This window comes from Leptodactylus fuscus, chromosome 5 (genome assembly GCF_031893055.1).
Source record: "Leptodactylus fuscus isolate aLepFus1 chromosome 5, aLepFus1.hap2, whole genome shotgun sequence".
Classification (NCBI taxonomy): Eukaryota; Metazoa; Chordata; class Amphibia; order Anura; family Leptodactylidae; genus Leptodactylus; species Leptodactylus fuscus.
The window spans coordinates 210,509,951-210,527,518 of record NC_134269.1 but is presented as its reverse complement, the minus strand read 5'-3'; the positions used below and the strand labels follow the sequence as shown (position 1 = coordinate 210,527,518).

The following is a 17,568-nucleotide window of genomic DNA, read 5'->3' as shown; positions in this document are numbered from 1 at the left end:
CGCACATGACAAGCTTAGATACACCAAATCTACAAACAGCATCACACATGACAGGCTTAGATACACCAACTCAGCAAACAGCATCGCACATGATAGGCTTAGATACACCAACTCAGCAAACAGCATCGCACATGACAGGCTTAGATACACCAACTCAGCAAACAGCATCGCACATGACAGGCTTAGATACACCAACTCAGCAAACAGCATCGCACATGACAGGCTTAGATACACCAACTCAGCAAACAGCATCGCACATGACAGGCTTAGATACACCAACTCAGCAAACAGCATCACACATGACAGGCTTAGATACACCAACTCAGCAAACAGCATCGCACATGACAGGCTTAGATACACCAACTCAGCAAACAGCATCGCACATGACAGGCTTAGATACACCAACTCAGCAAACAGCATCGCACATGACAGGCTTAGATACACCAACTCAGCAAACAGCATCGCACATGACAGGCTTAGATACACCAACTCAGCAAACAGCATCACACATGACAAGCTTAGATACACCAACCCTGCAGACAGCATCACACATGACAGGCTTAGATACACCAACTCAGCAAACAGCATCACACATGACAGGCTTAGATACATCGACTCTGCAGACAGCATCGCACATGACAGGCTTAGATACACCAATCCTGCAGACAGCATCATACATGACAGGCTTAGATACACCAACTCAGCAAACAGCATCACACATGACAGGCTTAGATACACCAACTCCACAAACAGCATCACACATGACAGGCTTAGATACATCGACTCTGCAGACAGCATCGCACATGACAGGCTTAGATACACCAAACCTGCAGACAGCGTCACACATGACAGGCTTAGATACACCAACTCCACAAACAGCATCGCACATGACAAGCTTAGATACACCAAATCTACAAACAGCATCACACATGACAGGCTTAGATACACCAACTCAGCAAACAGCATCGCACATGATAGGCTTAGATACACCAACTCAGCAAACAGCATCGCACATGACAGGCTTAGATACACCAACTCAGCAAACAGCATCGCACATGACAGGCTTAGATACACCAACTCAGCAAACAGCATCGCACATGACAGGCTTAGATACACCAACTCAGCAAACAGCATCGCACATGACAGGCTTAGATACACCAACTCAGCAAACAGCATCACACATGACAGGCTTAGATACACCAACTCAGCAAACAGCATCGCACATGACAGGCTTAGATACACCAACTCAGCAAACAGCATCGCACATGACAGGCTTAGATACACCAACTCAGCAAACAGCATCGCACATGACAGGCTTAGATACACCAACTCAGCAAACAGCATCGCACATGACAGGCTTAGATACACCAACTCAGCAAACAGTATCACACATGACAAGCTTAGATACACCAACCCTGCAGACAGCATCACACATGACAGGCTTAGATACACCAACTCAGCAAACAGCATCACACATGACAGGCTTAGATACATCGACTCTGCAGACAGCATCGCACATGACAGGCTTAGATACACCAATCCTGCAGACAGCATCATACATGACAGGCTTAGATACACCAACTCAGCAAACAGCATCACACATGACAGGCTTAGATACACCAACTCCACAAACAGCATCACACATGACAGGCTTAGATACATCGACTCTGCAGACAGCATCGCACATGACAGGCTTAGATACACCAAACCTGCAGACAGCGTCACACATGACAGGCTTAGATACACCAACTCCACAAACAGCATCGCACATGACAAGCTTAGATACACCAAATCTACAAACAGCATCACACATGACAGGCTTAGATACACCAACTCAGCAAACAGCATCGCACATGATAGGCTTAGATACACCAACTCAGCAAACAGCATCGCACATGACAGGCTTAGATACACCAACTCAGCAAACAGCATCGCACATGACAGGCTTAGATACACCAACTCAGCAAACAGCATCGCACATGACAGGCTTAGATACACCAACTCAGCAAACAGCATCGCACATGACAGGCTTAGATACACCAACTCAGCAAACAGCATCACACATGACAGGCTTAGATACACCAACTCAGCAAACAGCATCGCACATGACAGGCTTAGATACACCAACTCAGCAAACAGCATCGCACATGACAGGCTTAGATACACCAACTCAGCAAACAGCATCGCACATGACAGGCTTAGATACACCAACTCAGCAAACAGCATCGCACATGACAGGCTTAGATACACCAACTCAGCAAACAGCATCACACATGACAAGCTTAGATACACCAACCCTGCAGACAGCATCACACATGACAGGCTTAGATACACCAACCCTGCAGACAGCATCACACGTGACAGGCTTAGATACACCAAACCTGCAGACAGCATCACACATGACAGGCTTAGATACACCAACTCTGCAAACAGCATCGCACATGACAGGCTTAGATACACCAACTCCACAAACAGCATCACACATGACAAGCTTAGATACACCAAATCTACAAACAGCATCACACATGACAGGCTTAGATACACCAACTCTGCAAACAGCATCGCACATGACAGGCTTAGATACACCAACTCAGCAAACAGCATCACACATGACAGGCTTAGATACACCAAATCTACAAACAGCATCACACATGACAGGCTTAGATACACCAACTCAGCAAACAGCATCGCACATGACAGGCTTAGATACACCAACTCAGCAAACAGCATCGCACATGACAGGCTTAGATACACCAACTCAGCAAACAGCATCACACATGACAGGCTTAGATACACCAACTCAGCAAACAGCATCGCACATGACAAGCTTAGATACACCAACTCAGCAAACAGCATCGCACATGACAGGCTTAGATACACCAACTCAGCAAACAGCATCGCACATGACAGGCTTAGATACACCAACTCAGCAAACAGCATCACACATGACAAGCTTAGATACACCAACCCTGCAGACAGCATCACACATGACAGGCTTAGATACACCAACCCTGCAGACAGCATCACACATGACAGGCTTAGATACACCAAACCTGCAGACAGGACAGGATCACACATGACAAGCTTAGATACACCAACTCTGCAGAAAGCATCACACATGACAGGCTTAGATACACCAACTCCGCAAACAGCATCACACATGACAGGCTTAGATACACCAACTCCACAAACAGCATCACACATGACAAGCTTAGATACACCAAATCTACAAACAGCATCACACATGACAGGCTTAGATACACCAACTCTGCAAACAGCATCGCACATGACAGGCTTAGATACACCAACTCAGCAAACAGCATCACACATGACAATCTTAGATACACCAAATCTACAAACAGCATCACACATGACAGGCTTAGATACACCAACTCAGCAAACAGCATCGCACATGACAGGCTTAGATACACCAACTCAGCAAACAGCATCGCACATGACAGGCTTAGATACACCAACTCAGCAAACAGCATCGCACATGACAAGCTTAGATACAACAACTGCAGAAAGCATCACACATGACAGGCTTAGATACACCAACCCTGCAGACAGCATCACACATGACAGGCTTAGATACACAAAACCTGCAGACAGGACAGGATCACACATGACAAGCTTAGATACACCAACTCTGCAGAAAGCATCACACATGACAGGCTTAGATACACCAACTCCGCAAACAGCATCACACATGACAGGCTTAGATACACCAACTCCACAAACAGCATCACACATGACAAGCTTAGATACACCAAATCTACAAACAGCATCACACATGACAGGCTTAGATACACCAACTCTGCAAACAGCATCGCACATGACAGGCTTAGATACACCAACTCAGCAAACAGCATCACACATGACAAGCTGAGATACACCAAATCTACAAACAGCATCACACATGACAGGCTTAGATACACCAACCCTGCAGACAGCATCACACGTGACAGGCTTAGATACACCAAACCTGCAGACAGGACAGGATCACACATGACAAGCTTAGATACACCAACTCTGCAGAAAGCATCACACATGACAGGCTTAGATACACCAACTCCGCAAACAGCATCACACATGACAGGCTTAGATACACCAACTCCACAAACAGCATCACACATGACAAGCTTAGATACACCAAATCTACAAACAGCATCACACATGACAGGCTTAGATACACCAACTCTGCAAACAGCATCGCACATGACAGGCTTAGATACACCAACTCAGCAAACAGCATCACACATGACAAGCTTAGATACACCAAATCTACAAACAGCATCGCACATGACAGGCTTAGATACACCAACTCAGCAAACAGCATCGCACATGACAGGCTTAGATACACCAACTCAGCAAACAGCATCGCACATGACAGGCTTAGATACACCAACTCTGCAAACAGCATCGCACATGACAGGCTTAGATACACCAACTCAGCAAACAGCATCACACATGACAAGCTTAGATACACCAAATCTACAAACAGCATCACACATGACAGGCTTAGATACACCAACTCAGCAAACAGCATCGCACATGACAGGCTTAGATACACCAACTCAGCAAACAGCATCACACATGACAGGCTTAGATACACCAACTCAGCAAACAGCATCGCACATGACAGGCTTAGATACACCAACTCAGCAAACAGCATCGCACATGACAGGCTTAGATACACCAACTCAGCAAACAGCATCGCACATGACAGGCTTAGATACACCAACTCAGCAAACAGCATCACACATGACAAGCTTAGATACACCAACCCTGCAGACAGCATCACACATGACAGGCTTAGATACACCAACTCAGCAAACAGCATCACACATGACAGGCTTAGATACACCAAACCTGCAGACAGCATCACACATGACAGGCTTAGATACACCAAACCTGCAGACAGGACAGGATCACACATGACAAGCTTAGATACACCAACTCTGCAGAAAGCATCACACATGACAGGCTTAGATACACCAACTCCGCAAACAGCATCACACATGACAGGCTTAGATACACCAACTCCACAAACAGCATCACACATGACAAGCTTAGATACACCAAATCTACAAACAGCATCACACATGACAGGCTTAGATACACCAACTCTGCAAACAGCATCGCACATGACAGGCTTAGATACACCAACTCAGCAAACAGCATCACACATGACAAGCTTAGATACACCAAATCTACAAACAGCATCACACATGACAGGCTTAGATACACCAACTCAGCAAACAGCATCGCACATGACAGGCTTAGATACACCAACTCAGCAAACAGCATCGCACATGACAAGCTTAGATACAACAACTGCAGAAAGCATCACACATGACAGGCTTAGATACACCAACCCTGCAGACAGCATCACACATGACAGGCTTAGATACACCAAACCTGCAGACAGGACAGGATCACACATGACAAGCTTAGATACACCAACTCTGCAGAAAGCATCACACATGACAGGCTTAGATACACCAACTCCGCAAACAGCATCACACATGACAGGCTTAGATACACCAACTCCACAAACAGCATCACACATGACAAGCTTAGATACACCAAATCTACAAACAGCATCACACATGACAGGCTTAGATACACCAACTCAGCAAACAGCATCGCACATGACAGGCTTAGATACACCAACTCAGCAAACAGCATCGCACATGACAGGCTTAGATACACCAACTCAGCAAACAGCATCGCACATGACAAGCTTAGATACAACAACTGCAGAAAGCATCACACATGACAGGCTTAGATACACCAACTCAGCAAACAGCATCACACATGACAGGCTTAGATGAACACATTCCACAGACATTATCACACAGGTCAGACCTAGATACACCAGTTCAAGAGACATTATCTCACAGGTCAGGGCTTAGATACATCACTAAGCTATATTGTATTGTGTCCCTGATCACGCATGGGTCACCCGGCCTGTAATAGCCTTATAATATCTTCTTCTGACCTCCGGCTGGGGTATGACTGGCCATAAGTAGGGCCGCCCTGCTGTTTTTGGTGTCTGTGCACCCCATGACTTTCTATGAGCCTTGTTTGTGCAATGTCCTCCATGCTGTTACATAATAGGACATGCGGCAGCTTGGGGGTTAATGGGCAGACTGCGTGTCGTCATGGAACAAGACCGTCGGATTTCTCTTGGGAAATCGAGAGCAGAATTCGCCTGTAATGTTGCATTTCCCTGATTTTGTTTGTAAGCCGCAGTTCAGGGGCATTGGCCTGAAAAACATATGTGTGTAGTATAAGCAGCGCCCGATACCAGAGCCGGGGGGGACATAGAGTAGGGGGCTCTATAGCGAAATGGGGCTGCCCTCCCACTGCTGGGTCATGCCATATGACTGCAGATGCATGGCCGGGTATCTCTCTTTAACAACCAGCCTCCCATTTTTCTGTTACAGAGTTCCAAATCCTCTGCAGTGCCAGAAAGTTAAAGGGGTATTCCTATATTAGACATTTGCTGCTCCTCTCACAGTCCTCATTCCTCCTGCTGGTCCCCTCTCCATTCGGAGACGCGTGAGATGAGGGTCGGGGATCCTTATTCTGGAGATCGATGACTGTGTGCTTTCAGCCAACCAGATTCCACTCCGGCTGTTCCTCCTGCCCTGGAGAAAACATCTGCAGCTGCATCTCCCTCCTACCTCTCCTCCCTGTCTTGCTGTATTTGATGGATTGTTTTGGCAACTGAGAAAATTTTGCATCATTTAGTGATCAAACAAGCAAAAAATTTTTGACCTAAAGACAACACTGTATACCTCCCAATTGTTGGTCCCAGATTTCAAGTGCTGCCCTACTGTTTCGGGGCAATAAGGGGGAATATAGTGATGGCCATATTAGAGGGATTTTACTGTATGGGAGTCATAATAGGAGGGATTATAGTATGTGGGTTGGAATGAGGGAGCATTATACTTGTAGAGGCCACAATCAGGGAATATTATACTATGTGGGGGCCACAATAAAGGGGATTATAGTTTGGAGGCCACAATGAAGGAGCATTATTGTGTGGGGGTCACTATAAAGGGGATTTTAATGTGGTGACTACAATGAGGGAGCATTATACTGTGTGAGGGCACAACAAGGGGGATTATAGTGTGTGGGTGCAATGAGAGGGAGTATTATTGTGTGAGGAGATGCAATGACGGAGTATTATAGTGTGTGTGGGGGGGGGCACTATAAAGTGAATTACACTGTGGAGACCACAACGAGGAGCATTATAGTGTGGGGAGATGCAATGAGGGAATGTTATAGTATGTGGGCACAACAAGGTGGATTATGGTGTGTGGACTGCATTGAGGGTGCATTATAGTGTAGGGGCCGTGATGAGGCAGCACTATACTCTGGGGGTCCGCCCATTATACTGTGGGGGCCACATGGGTGACATTATACTGTGTAAGGGCCCATGGAGTGCATGATACTATATGGTGGTATAGGGGTATTATACCTTGTTAGACCAGTATTATATGGGGGCACAAATGGAATGGGTGGGACTGGGAATGGCCAGAGGGAACATGGGTAGGTTTAGGGGTGTGACTTAGTATACAAATTTAGTATATAAATTTGCTGTGACGGTTTAGTCCCACTTTTAGTATTTGTATGTGAACATGGCGGAAAATTCCCTTTGGGCCGTGGCCTGGCCAGGCGTCTTGTAGAGTCCTTTTGTACTTTGAAGGTCCTTGTTGGCCAAGTGGCTGCGTGATCCTCAAGTCGTCTCTGATTATTTCCAAGCAGTTGAGCCTTCGAGTTCTGTTTTTCACTTCTAATGTGTGGGCGGCCGTCCAGGTTCCTTGATCTTTTTGTACCCACCTCCCCCAATCCGTGTAATAATCCACTGTATCAGGATATATATATTTCGGGTTCTTACATAACCGGGATGGCATGAAGCGGCACAATGGAGGTTTAAGTGGCGCGGTGTAAAGTCCTCCAGCCTCCGGCCATGGCTGACTACGACTTTACCCTGCAACAATTAATTGGGCGGAACGGTTCACCGGAGCAGGAAGATGCATTTGGCAGAGGCGAGTACTCAGCTGGAAGCGGAGGTCACGCAGGAATCTTGCCTGTAACTCGAGCGCTTGGTGTGTTTTATTATTGAGTTTATTTTTATGAGTTATGGGGTTAATGAGTTTTAATCGTCAGATGAGGTCACTGGGTCAAATGGCCGGTCACGTTACGCACCGAAACTCGGGTGACCCATATGCGTCATAGTATCAGGTAGGTATGGAAGATGCAGATGTCTAGAAAAAGTGACTTTCCTGCAGACTAAGAAAAGGCCTGCCCTGTTTTGCGCAAAAAAACAACCCAAAAATGGTGTCGGAGTGCCCCTTTTTATGCAAATTTGAGCAAGTCCTTCCTCCTCTGAGCCGCACCAAAAGTGACGGGAGCCGTGGGACAAACTTTATATCAATTGCACTGTAATTGTTGTTTTTATAAATAAAGCTTGTTGTATTCTACGTTACTAAATGAGGCTTAGTGACTACTGACATGGCATTGAAGTAGACCATGTGGCTTCCGTAGGGCCCTTAGAGAGAGGGGGGCCCACACTTAGCATACTTACCAATACCGAAATATCCAAAATGAAGACATTTACTTTCCCCCCTCCAAGGAGTGCCCCAAAAAAGGACACTTTTTGAAAAAAATTTGCCCCCCAAAAAAACAAAATGACATAGGAACACCCCTTTTTATGCAGATTTGAGTAAGTCCTTCCTCCTCTGAGCCGCACCATAAAAAAACTAAGCTTTTTTGTTATAAATAAAGTTTAAAAATAAATTTTTGTTCTTTTCTACGTTGCTAAATGAGGCCTAGTGACTACTGACATGCTATAATAGCAGACCAGGTGGCACTGTAGGGCCCTTGGAGAGAAGGGGGCCCACCCATACCAACATCAAAATATCCAAAAACATGAAGTGCCCCTAAAATAGACACTTTTTGAAAAAAAAAATTAGGAAAAAATGGCCCCTTTCTATGCAAATTCGTTTACGTCCTTCCTCTTCTGTGCCGCACCATAAGGACCAGGATCTTTGGAAAGGAGAGAAACAGAGGCCAAGTTGGTGGAGGTGGCGAAAGACCACTGTGAATTTTGACCAAAAAAATAAACCCATTTTGGGCAACGAGAAGGATAACACTGACTTTTTGTTTTATTCCAGGGGAGCGGGCGTAACGTCATATGCTGACACAATGACTGTGAGACGGGCCGCTGAGGTGACCAGGAATAAGAATCCCGCTGAGCATCTATCTAGTCACAGGTAAGTCCCCACGAATAAGAAGTGGCACATGAAGGGTTGTACTCGGGGGGCAGAGGTAGCAGTCACTACCGGGCCCCGGAGCCTGAGGGGGGCCCAAAGGCCTCTCTACAACATAAGACGACACCAGTAGTATAATACCACTTTGTTACAATTGAATCTGAACTGTAACACCTGGTACAGGTAGTCCGAGTACTGCAATGTCTTATTACATTATCGCTGACACGTGGACCATGAACAGGTTCCATCTTGTCTGTGGCATTTTGAGGTAGGGAGGGGTATAACTGGGAAATCGCGAGCTTGGCAGTGCATTTTGGACAGGAAATATACTCGGGTACAATACAGGTTTGATAGTTTATAAAACCGAGGAAATTACCGATGAAATTATTGCCTAATCTGGTAGATTATGTAAAGATTCAGTTGTGTAAATTGTGTTACGCATTTTAAGGATTGGCCTGTGACCCATTCCTAGAAAAGTGAGATTAACGGAAACGTGTCACCAGAAAATCAACTTTTAATATTAAACATTTTTAAAAAAAATTATTTATATATATATATATATATATATAATTTTTTTTTACATTTTCTATGTCCATATATATATATTTATTTTTTTAAGTACTAAATTGCACAATTTTCACTCTAACCACTAAGTCTAATAATAGACAGACACTTACCAATTTTCTTTGCAGCAGTCACCTCTTTTATCTCACAGACTGCATTACAATAGAAGATAACACCTCGATAGATAATACTTCTGACCCATCATTACATCACTATTGACAATAGATGATGTCACAGCTTATCTAGACTCCTCCCCTTCCCTGTACAGAGGATGTCTAGAAAACTCTCCCATAGGCCTCAATGAGTCGGCTCCAGTCCATTGCTACCTATGACCATGACGGTGCTGTAAAGCATATCACTAAATGCTGTGAATGAGGCAGAGGAGAAGCTCAGGCAAGATGGCCGCCCACATAATCATGTACAGAACATAGAATTTAAAAAATGTACAATCAGAAAATAAAACAGATTAGAAAAAAGTGATAGATTTTTTGTTTGTTTTAAATTCAAAAAATTTGCACACATTCCATTTAAGGTGTCCCCTGGGTTACTGTATGAATGGTATCGCCCAGCCTGTGCCAGCGGAGTATAGGTTACAAGCCTCGTGCCCGTCGTCGCTCCGCTGCTCTTCCTTTTCTCCGCCGCGGTTGTGGCTTGCGGTTTCTCGGCCTCACCATGTCAGGGTTCTCGTTTTTTTTCTCTTTCCACTGCGCTCACAGTCTTCAGAGCCAGGACTTGTCAGAGTCTCGAGCGGTTTCTTCAGCTCTGACCGTTTGCTGACTCATGCACATATTAAGAATTGGATCTGCTGCCGACGCGTTTCGTGTTTTCTTTCTTTTCTCGGCTTCCTCTACTCATCCGAACCGCAGGAAGTGATAAAATGGATGTTTATAGAGTTCATTAACCCTTTATATTGAACTAAAAACAAAAAAAACTTTATACTATTTCAGAGGTGGGCAAAACAACAGTGGGGCTACTGGGTCATGTTATCGGTGCCGAAGCAGTTACCAAAAAGGGCATCGATATATGGGCTGCAATGGTAGCAGTCGCTATGGGCCCAGACTCAGAGGGGCCCCAAAAATCCCTCTGCCGCATAAACTATACCACTGTTGTAAGTGGGGGCCCCGTTACAGATTTTGGAACTTCAAGCTACACCTTTGATTGTAATTATTCATACTGGGCCACTGGGCAAGGGAACCAGTTGCCAACGGCCACCATTTCCAAGTCCTTGAAGGGTTGTCACTAACCTGCAGCTACCTATCGTCTATGATACAGTAGGCAGGTTCATACAGGATGGGGTTAATCAGATCTGGGCCCATTCAAGGTCAGTCTCTATTTTCCATGTACTCTTGTTTAGGAGTCCTTCAAAGTTTTAGCACTTTAGGTACATGCTCCTCCCCCCTGACCATATACGGACATTGAATGGATGGTACAAGAATTTAAAAACAGCGCCACACTAGTGCGTTGGTTGTGTTAGCACTGCAACATAATCCCCACCATGTCAATAATGCTGAGTTGCAATACCAGACACAACCTGTGGACAGGTGTGGCACTGTTTCTATAATACAGCAGCCATGTTTTTCTTACTCTGGAAAATTGGATAATTTTATCCATACATTAAAGGGATTGACCTATTTCTTATTCACAGGATAGGTGATAAATGTTTGACCTCTTAGACCCCCAAAACATGGCTCCTGTGCCCCCCCCAGTACGAATGGAGTGATGGCCAAGCATGCACCATGTTGCTTCATTCATCTCTAGGGAACAGCTCGGTTTCTTTTCGACAAACCCATGAATTGAGTGTCAACACACAAGCCCATCACTCCGACATATGGGGGAACACAAGACTCATCATCACATGGCTTTCGGCAGTGGGACACCAAGCGATCAGACATGACCCATTCCTAGAATAGGTAATAACTATAAAATTTAGGACAACCCCCTCAAATGCGAAAATAGAAATATTTCCTCCAGTACATGGAACCCACCATCAAATTCACCCTGTCTCGACCAGAGTCCTGGGGTGGAGCTGCGGTCATGACATTAAATATACCAAGCCCCAACTTAAAAGGCTGGAGCGCAAAAGGTAACACCACAATAACACTAAACCCATGACGATGACCGAATATATGACTTAGGGCTAACTATGAGGCAGCAAGATGTGAGGGTATCTCCAGGGGGTTTGACCTAGGTCCTACAGACCTTCTGGCAAAGACTTGTCTTCTAGAAAGTTCAGCCGTCTCTCACATAGGAGGAGCATATGTAATGTTTAGAAATACTTTTTGGCTTTACGACCTCAACACTAGAACCTCCACTGAGCACTTGGACATGTTTTTGAAGAAGGTTGCTCCATCGTGTTGAAGGAACAACCATCTTCATCCTTAAGTAGTCAAATGTCAAAGTGAAATATGAGGTAGTTTTGATGAACCGGTCTCAAGTCATTTGTCACAAGTATGATGTCCTTCAGTGACTCCTTAGAACCATCTTCATACATGATCACCACAGGGTTTTCTTAATATGACTATGTTCTATGGAGTGTGACCTAAACCCGAGCACATAGTGTAGGTAATTACTCGAGACTCATCCCATCGCCGTTCCTTAAAGACCTACTTAATGCAGTTATTAGGCATCTCAGTGATCCCGAAAAACAATTAAAGTCCTTTGACCAAGAATTATGACTTCTATGACAGTAATGTTGCCTCATGTCTTGTCTCACCAGGGTGACGCCCGCAGGTAAAGAAAACTCTGGGACTTGGAAAAAACTTGAACTTCCTCAGCTTCACTTGAGTGTAAAAAGTCAACCTGTAGAAAAATCTGACTCTGTAAAATATAATCAAAACTCTCGTCTGGAGAAAAGTCCTCTACAAGGTCTGGAGAACCGGCCGAGAAGTCAAGACACTAAAGATTTACAGCAGAACATGCTCAGCAACAAAATGACCATCAATGACCCAATGATGGAGATCAACGTCAAAGATCCAGGACTTATACTTAAGAAACAGTTGACGAATACCAAGTCTTCTCCGTTACCCCAAAAGATCACCCTAAAGAAAACATCAAGCATCAAAGATAAGATTTCGGAATGGGAAGGTAAACGCGAGACGCAGTCCCCAGTTCTTAGCAGGAAGGAGTCCATACAGGTGAAGAGACAAGATTCCTTTGGTACTACTTTTGGAGATACGAACGTGGATGAGGTCAAGAACCGTCAAAAAGGAAGCTTCAAGAGGATGTTCAGCTGGGAAATGGACAATAAGGACATTGAACGTAAAGACTGTATAAAAGTAGAGAAAAAAACAGAGAAGGAGACAAACCCAAGTCCCGAAAGCAAGGAGCAAGTTATTAGCCCCAAAAAAGACCAGGCAACGGTATTGAGTCAAGTTAAAAAGTTTGAGCGGTCATTGAAGGATGGTCCAGCAGAAGGTCTGCCACAGTTACCGGGAACTTATTATTCACCGCAATGTTTGTTGGATTCTGAGAACCAACCGGGATCGAAAAGTAAATTGGGGGCAGATTCTGAGAACGCAGAGCCAATTTTTGGGACAGTGGGAGAGGGGAGAACATCTAGAAGGACAAGTAATGTGGACAATGTATATACAGAACCTGGGGCACCTGAGAAAACCTTACCTATCAACCCTTTACCCAAACCAAGGAGGACTTTCCGACATGAGGGGGAAGTGGGTCTGGTTAGAACAGGTCTTCGAAAAAGGGACTTACCACCACTTCCTTGTATACCTCCACCTCCTCTACCCACATCTCCTCCACCATCAGCCGTGAGCAGAAGACTTTGGAATAGCAAACACAGAAATAACGGGGACCATAGGTACTTTACTTTTACTGGTTTTTGGGGGGCCATTAATAGTAGGTACGGGCTAGAGCGTAGTATAGGAGGGAAGGTTGGGGGCTTTGTGTAACTTCCTGGTCTACAAGACCACAATGATCTCTATTGTTTTACCTATGTACCTATGTGCAAATACAAAAACAATTTTTTATTTAAAAAAAATCTGACTAATAAGGCAAAAATAGAGACAAGTTTGACCTCCTTGGCCCCTCCTCTGACCTCACTTAGTGTTTATTTATCCTTGAGCTAAAAATTTGACAAACTGGTTACTAGGAACCTGACAACCTAACGTAAAAAAACCCCTAGGTTTTAGGTCTTACTATGCATTATTAATCAGATTTTTCAAAAAATATACTTAGGTTGGGGAATTCTTTAAGGGGCTGTCCAAAAAATTTGATATTTCTTGAAAGTTTAGTTGGTTTAGGTCAGTTTAGGTAGTCAGGGCGCTGCTCTGAAGGGGGAAAACAGTGATAGGGACACAACGCTATACCATTCTCAGGATCGGAGGAGGTCCCAGAGGTCAGACCCGACCAATCAAAAAGTGAGCAGATGGCAAGTCTCCTTTAAGTAAAATTCCAAGGATGTCTACTATGCATAACTAGTTTATATACCACATATATGACTCAGATAGCTAAATTATGTAATGTCAGCTGTAATGGGCGTGGCCGGGAAGCGGATTTACGGTAATTATCATTTACATAAATGAGTCGGGAAACTGTCCGGATTAGAAATTTTTACAGAGAATTTCCAGGGTGTTGATATAAATGGTCGTGCTATCAATGTATGAGATGTGGGGGTCCCATCTCCAGGACCCCCAATAATGGGCAGAGCGAAGGAGTAGTGACATTCCAATGCACGGGCTAAGTTGCAGTACCAGACACAGCCACAAGATCATGAATGTCATTGTACTGGGTACTATAGTGGAGTGGGTACAGGGCGCCTCATTTGAGGTTACTTAACCCTTCAATGACCAGGCTTTAGAGACCATCAATATCTTTAGTCTTAGAAAGCCCCTTTAAATACACACAGTCATGGGGTCCTTTTTGAGTCCTCAGGGCAGATTGCAAAGGGGTCCCACAGTCTCTAATCCAAGTTGGTCCTCCCGTTCACAATAGTGAAAGTCAAGGGTTAAACATCACTGTAAGGTGTAATTGTGGCTGATAATGGGTTAATTGCTGCCCCAGATAAACCAAGGGGGTGAACACATTTAGGCCAGCCTAGTACTTAAAGGGATTGTCACTAGTATTCAGCATATCAGCCGGGCCCTACAGATAGATAGGTTAGGTTCACCTGAGTCATGCGGTGTTTTCCCCTTGTGATTCGCTGCCTCCGTTGCCGAGATATCGCCGTTTTTGCCAATATTATAATGAGCTCTTGGAAGACCATTTTGTTGACAAAAACGGCAATATCTCGGCATCAGAGGCGGCGATTCACAAGGGGAAAACACTACATGATTCAGGTGACCCTAACCTATCTATCTGTGGGGTCGGGAGGATAGGTTGGGGTCTGATGAAAACTCCCTTTAAGCCCATTATTGACTTCCTTGACTACCACCCAGTATAGAAAATGGACAGGGCCCCTTTAAATTTTTCCACAGCTTGTGGCAACATTTTCCACATTCATTATGTTATGAAGATTCTTCTTTTTTTTTTTTTCCTCTTGCGACACGTTTTCTTTTCTTAAGAACCTCTTTAAGTTCATTTGTGCCGTCGTCTCATTGGAGCGTCGCAGTCACCTGACGTTGTCTCTGTCTCTTTCTCAGGAAATCTTACGAATTTGAAGATCTTCTCCAGTCGTCAGAGAACGGTCGAGTAGACTGGTACGCACAGACCAAGTTGGCCCTAACTCGCACTTTATCCGAGGAAAACGTCTACGAGGATATATTAGGTAAGGACCGGCGACTTGCGTCAGACTTAAAGGGGAGTTACGACATCCCCTTTAAATTTTGGGTATACTTCAATCGTTGTCTTATTGTAGCATCTACTTATCCAAGCAGTTTTAAGGGGGCTGCCCAGAATTATAAAGAAATGGATGCACAGCGCCACGTCGGTTTACAGGTTGTGTGTGGTATTGCAGTTCAGCCATGTTCACGTCAACAGAACTGAACTATAATAGTAGACATGTTTTGTATTCCTGAACATTCCCTTTAAATAAGACTTTCTGCCTGAAGTCCTTATGAGTACGGACCCCACAACGTAGGCCCAATGGGTTGACAATTCACAGGTAGGTAATTTAAGGAGATTTTTAAAAATTAAATTTTTTCTCCTCATAAGGGTGTGGCTTATACCAATGTGGGCGTGGCCTAAGCTCTCTTTTGCATAACTCCAGTATTTCCCCTCTTCATGTTATGTAATGTCCCCAGTATTTACGAGCAGCCGCATACTTGAGCGGTAATGGTGAAATGTATCCTCTCGACCTTTCTATTCCTTCTTTGTGATCCTCGGAGGCAGCCAGCGTCCCATTACAGCGCACAATACCACAACAGATGGGGTTAAACCCCAGCCTGGGTCTCCGCAGGAATGTATTTTATTGGGCTCCGAGCTCTCACACACTAAAAGTTTACGATTAGACAGAAAAGTTTTGCCTGATTATATCCGTAGTCTCGGTTTCATTTTTGTGGGATTTTCTTTTTTCTTTAAGGATTTTACCTTATGATTGAGGAACTACAGGAACTGAAGGGTTAATAGCAGAGCCTGTAGAGTAGTAGCAGCAGCACAGCCGTGTCAAAGTAGGGTCTGGACCATGGTATAATATATAGCCAGCCACATAGCAGAGCCGGTAGAGTATGTCAGTGAGGTAGTAGTGTCTATACTCTAGTACAACCACATAGCAGAGCCTGTAGAGTAGTGTCAGTGAGGTAGTAGTGTCTATACTCTACTACAACCACATGGCAGAGCCTGTAGAGTAGTGTCAGTAAGGTAGTAGTGTCTATACACTAGTACAACTACAAGGCAGGGCCTATAGAGTAGTGTCAGTGATGTAGTAGTGTCTATACTCTAGCACAACCACATAGCAGAGCCTATAGAGCAGTGCCAGTGAGATAGTAGTGCCTATACTCTAGCACAACCACATAGCAGAGCCTGTAGAGTAGTGTCAGTGAGGTTGTAGTGCCTATACTCTAGTACAACCACATAGCAGAGCCCATAGAGTAGTGTCAGTGAGGTAGTAGTGTCTATACTCTAGTACAACCACATAGCAGAGCCGGTAGGGTAGTGTCAGTGAGGTAGTAGTGTCTATACTCTACTACAACCACATGGCAGAGCCTGTAGAGTAGTGTCAGTGAGGTAGTAGTGTCTATACTCTAGTACAACCACATGGCAGAGCCTGTAGAGTAGTGTCAGTCAGGTAGTAGTGTCTATACAGTAGTGCAACCACATAGTAGTGTCTATATGTACAACCACATAGCAGAGCCCGTAGAGTAGTGCCAATACACTAAAACAACCACATAGCAGAGCCTATATAGTAGTGCCAGTGACATAGCAGTGCGGGTGACATAGTGGTGCCTATATAACAGTGCCGGTGACATAGCAGTGCCTATACACTAGTACTTTTCCTCCTGACATGCACATATTTCCTGACGCTCGCAGCCTCCATCTGGCATTGGGCAGACTATTTCCAGGACCCGCGGCCTCCGGGAGGTGTTTGTACAATTACAGGAATGTCTTTGTTTTGACCTTGCTGAACTAACCAAATTCTTTTACCTGCCCACTTGCGCCTTTCAAGTCAGCGTCGTGCAGCAACCTGTAATCCAGGTCATCAATCCACTATATCTATGGGAGATACCTGACCTATATGTTATTTATATCCCTCTACAGAGCCACTTGTATATGCTAATGTATCCTCCACATTTAAATCCATAAATATAATGCCAGGATTGCAGTGAAG

General features: G+C 44.7%; 1 protein-coding gene across 2 annotated transcripts in view; it reads left to right on the top strand.

The window, feature by feature from the left end:
* Positions 1–17,568, top strand: part of DENND2A (DENN domain containing 2A) — a 70,578-nt gene that overhangs the window by 30,422 nt on the left and 22,588 nt on the right. For both annotated transcript variants that reach the window (XM_075275209.1, XM_075275210.1), the window contains exons 2-4: positions 9,192–9,290; positions 12,568–13,665; positions 15,446–15,570. In XM_075275209.1, coding sequence (XP_075131310.1) covers positions 9,192–9,290; positions 12,568–13,665; positions 15,446–15,570 — 1,322 coding nt within the window. The remainder of the gene's footprint in view (positions 1–9,191; positions 9,291–12,567; positions 13,666–15,445; positions 15,571–17,568) is intronic.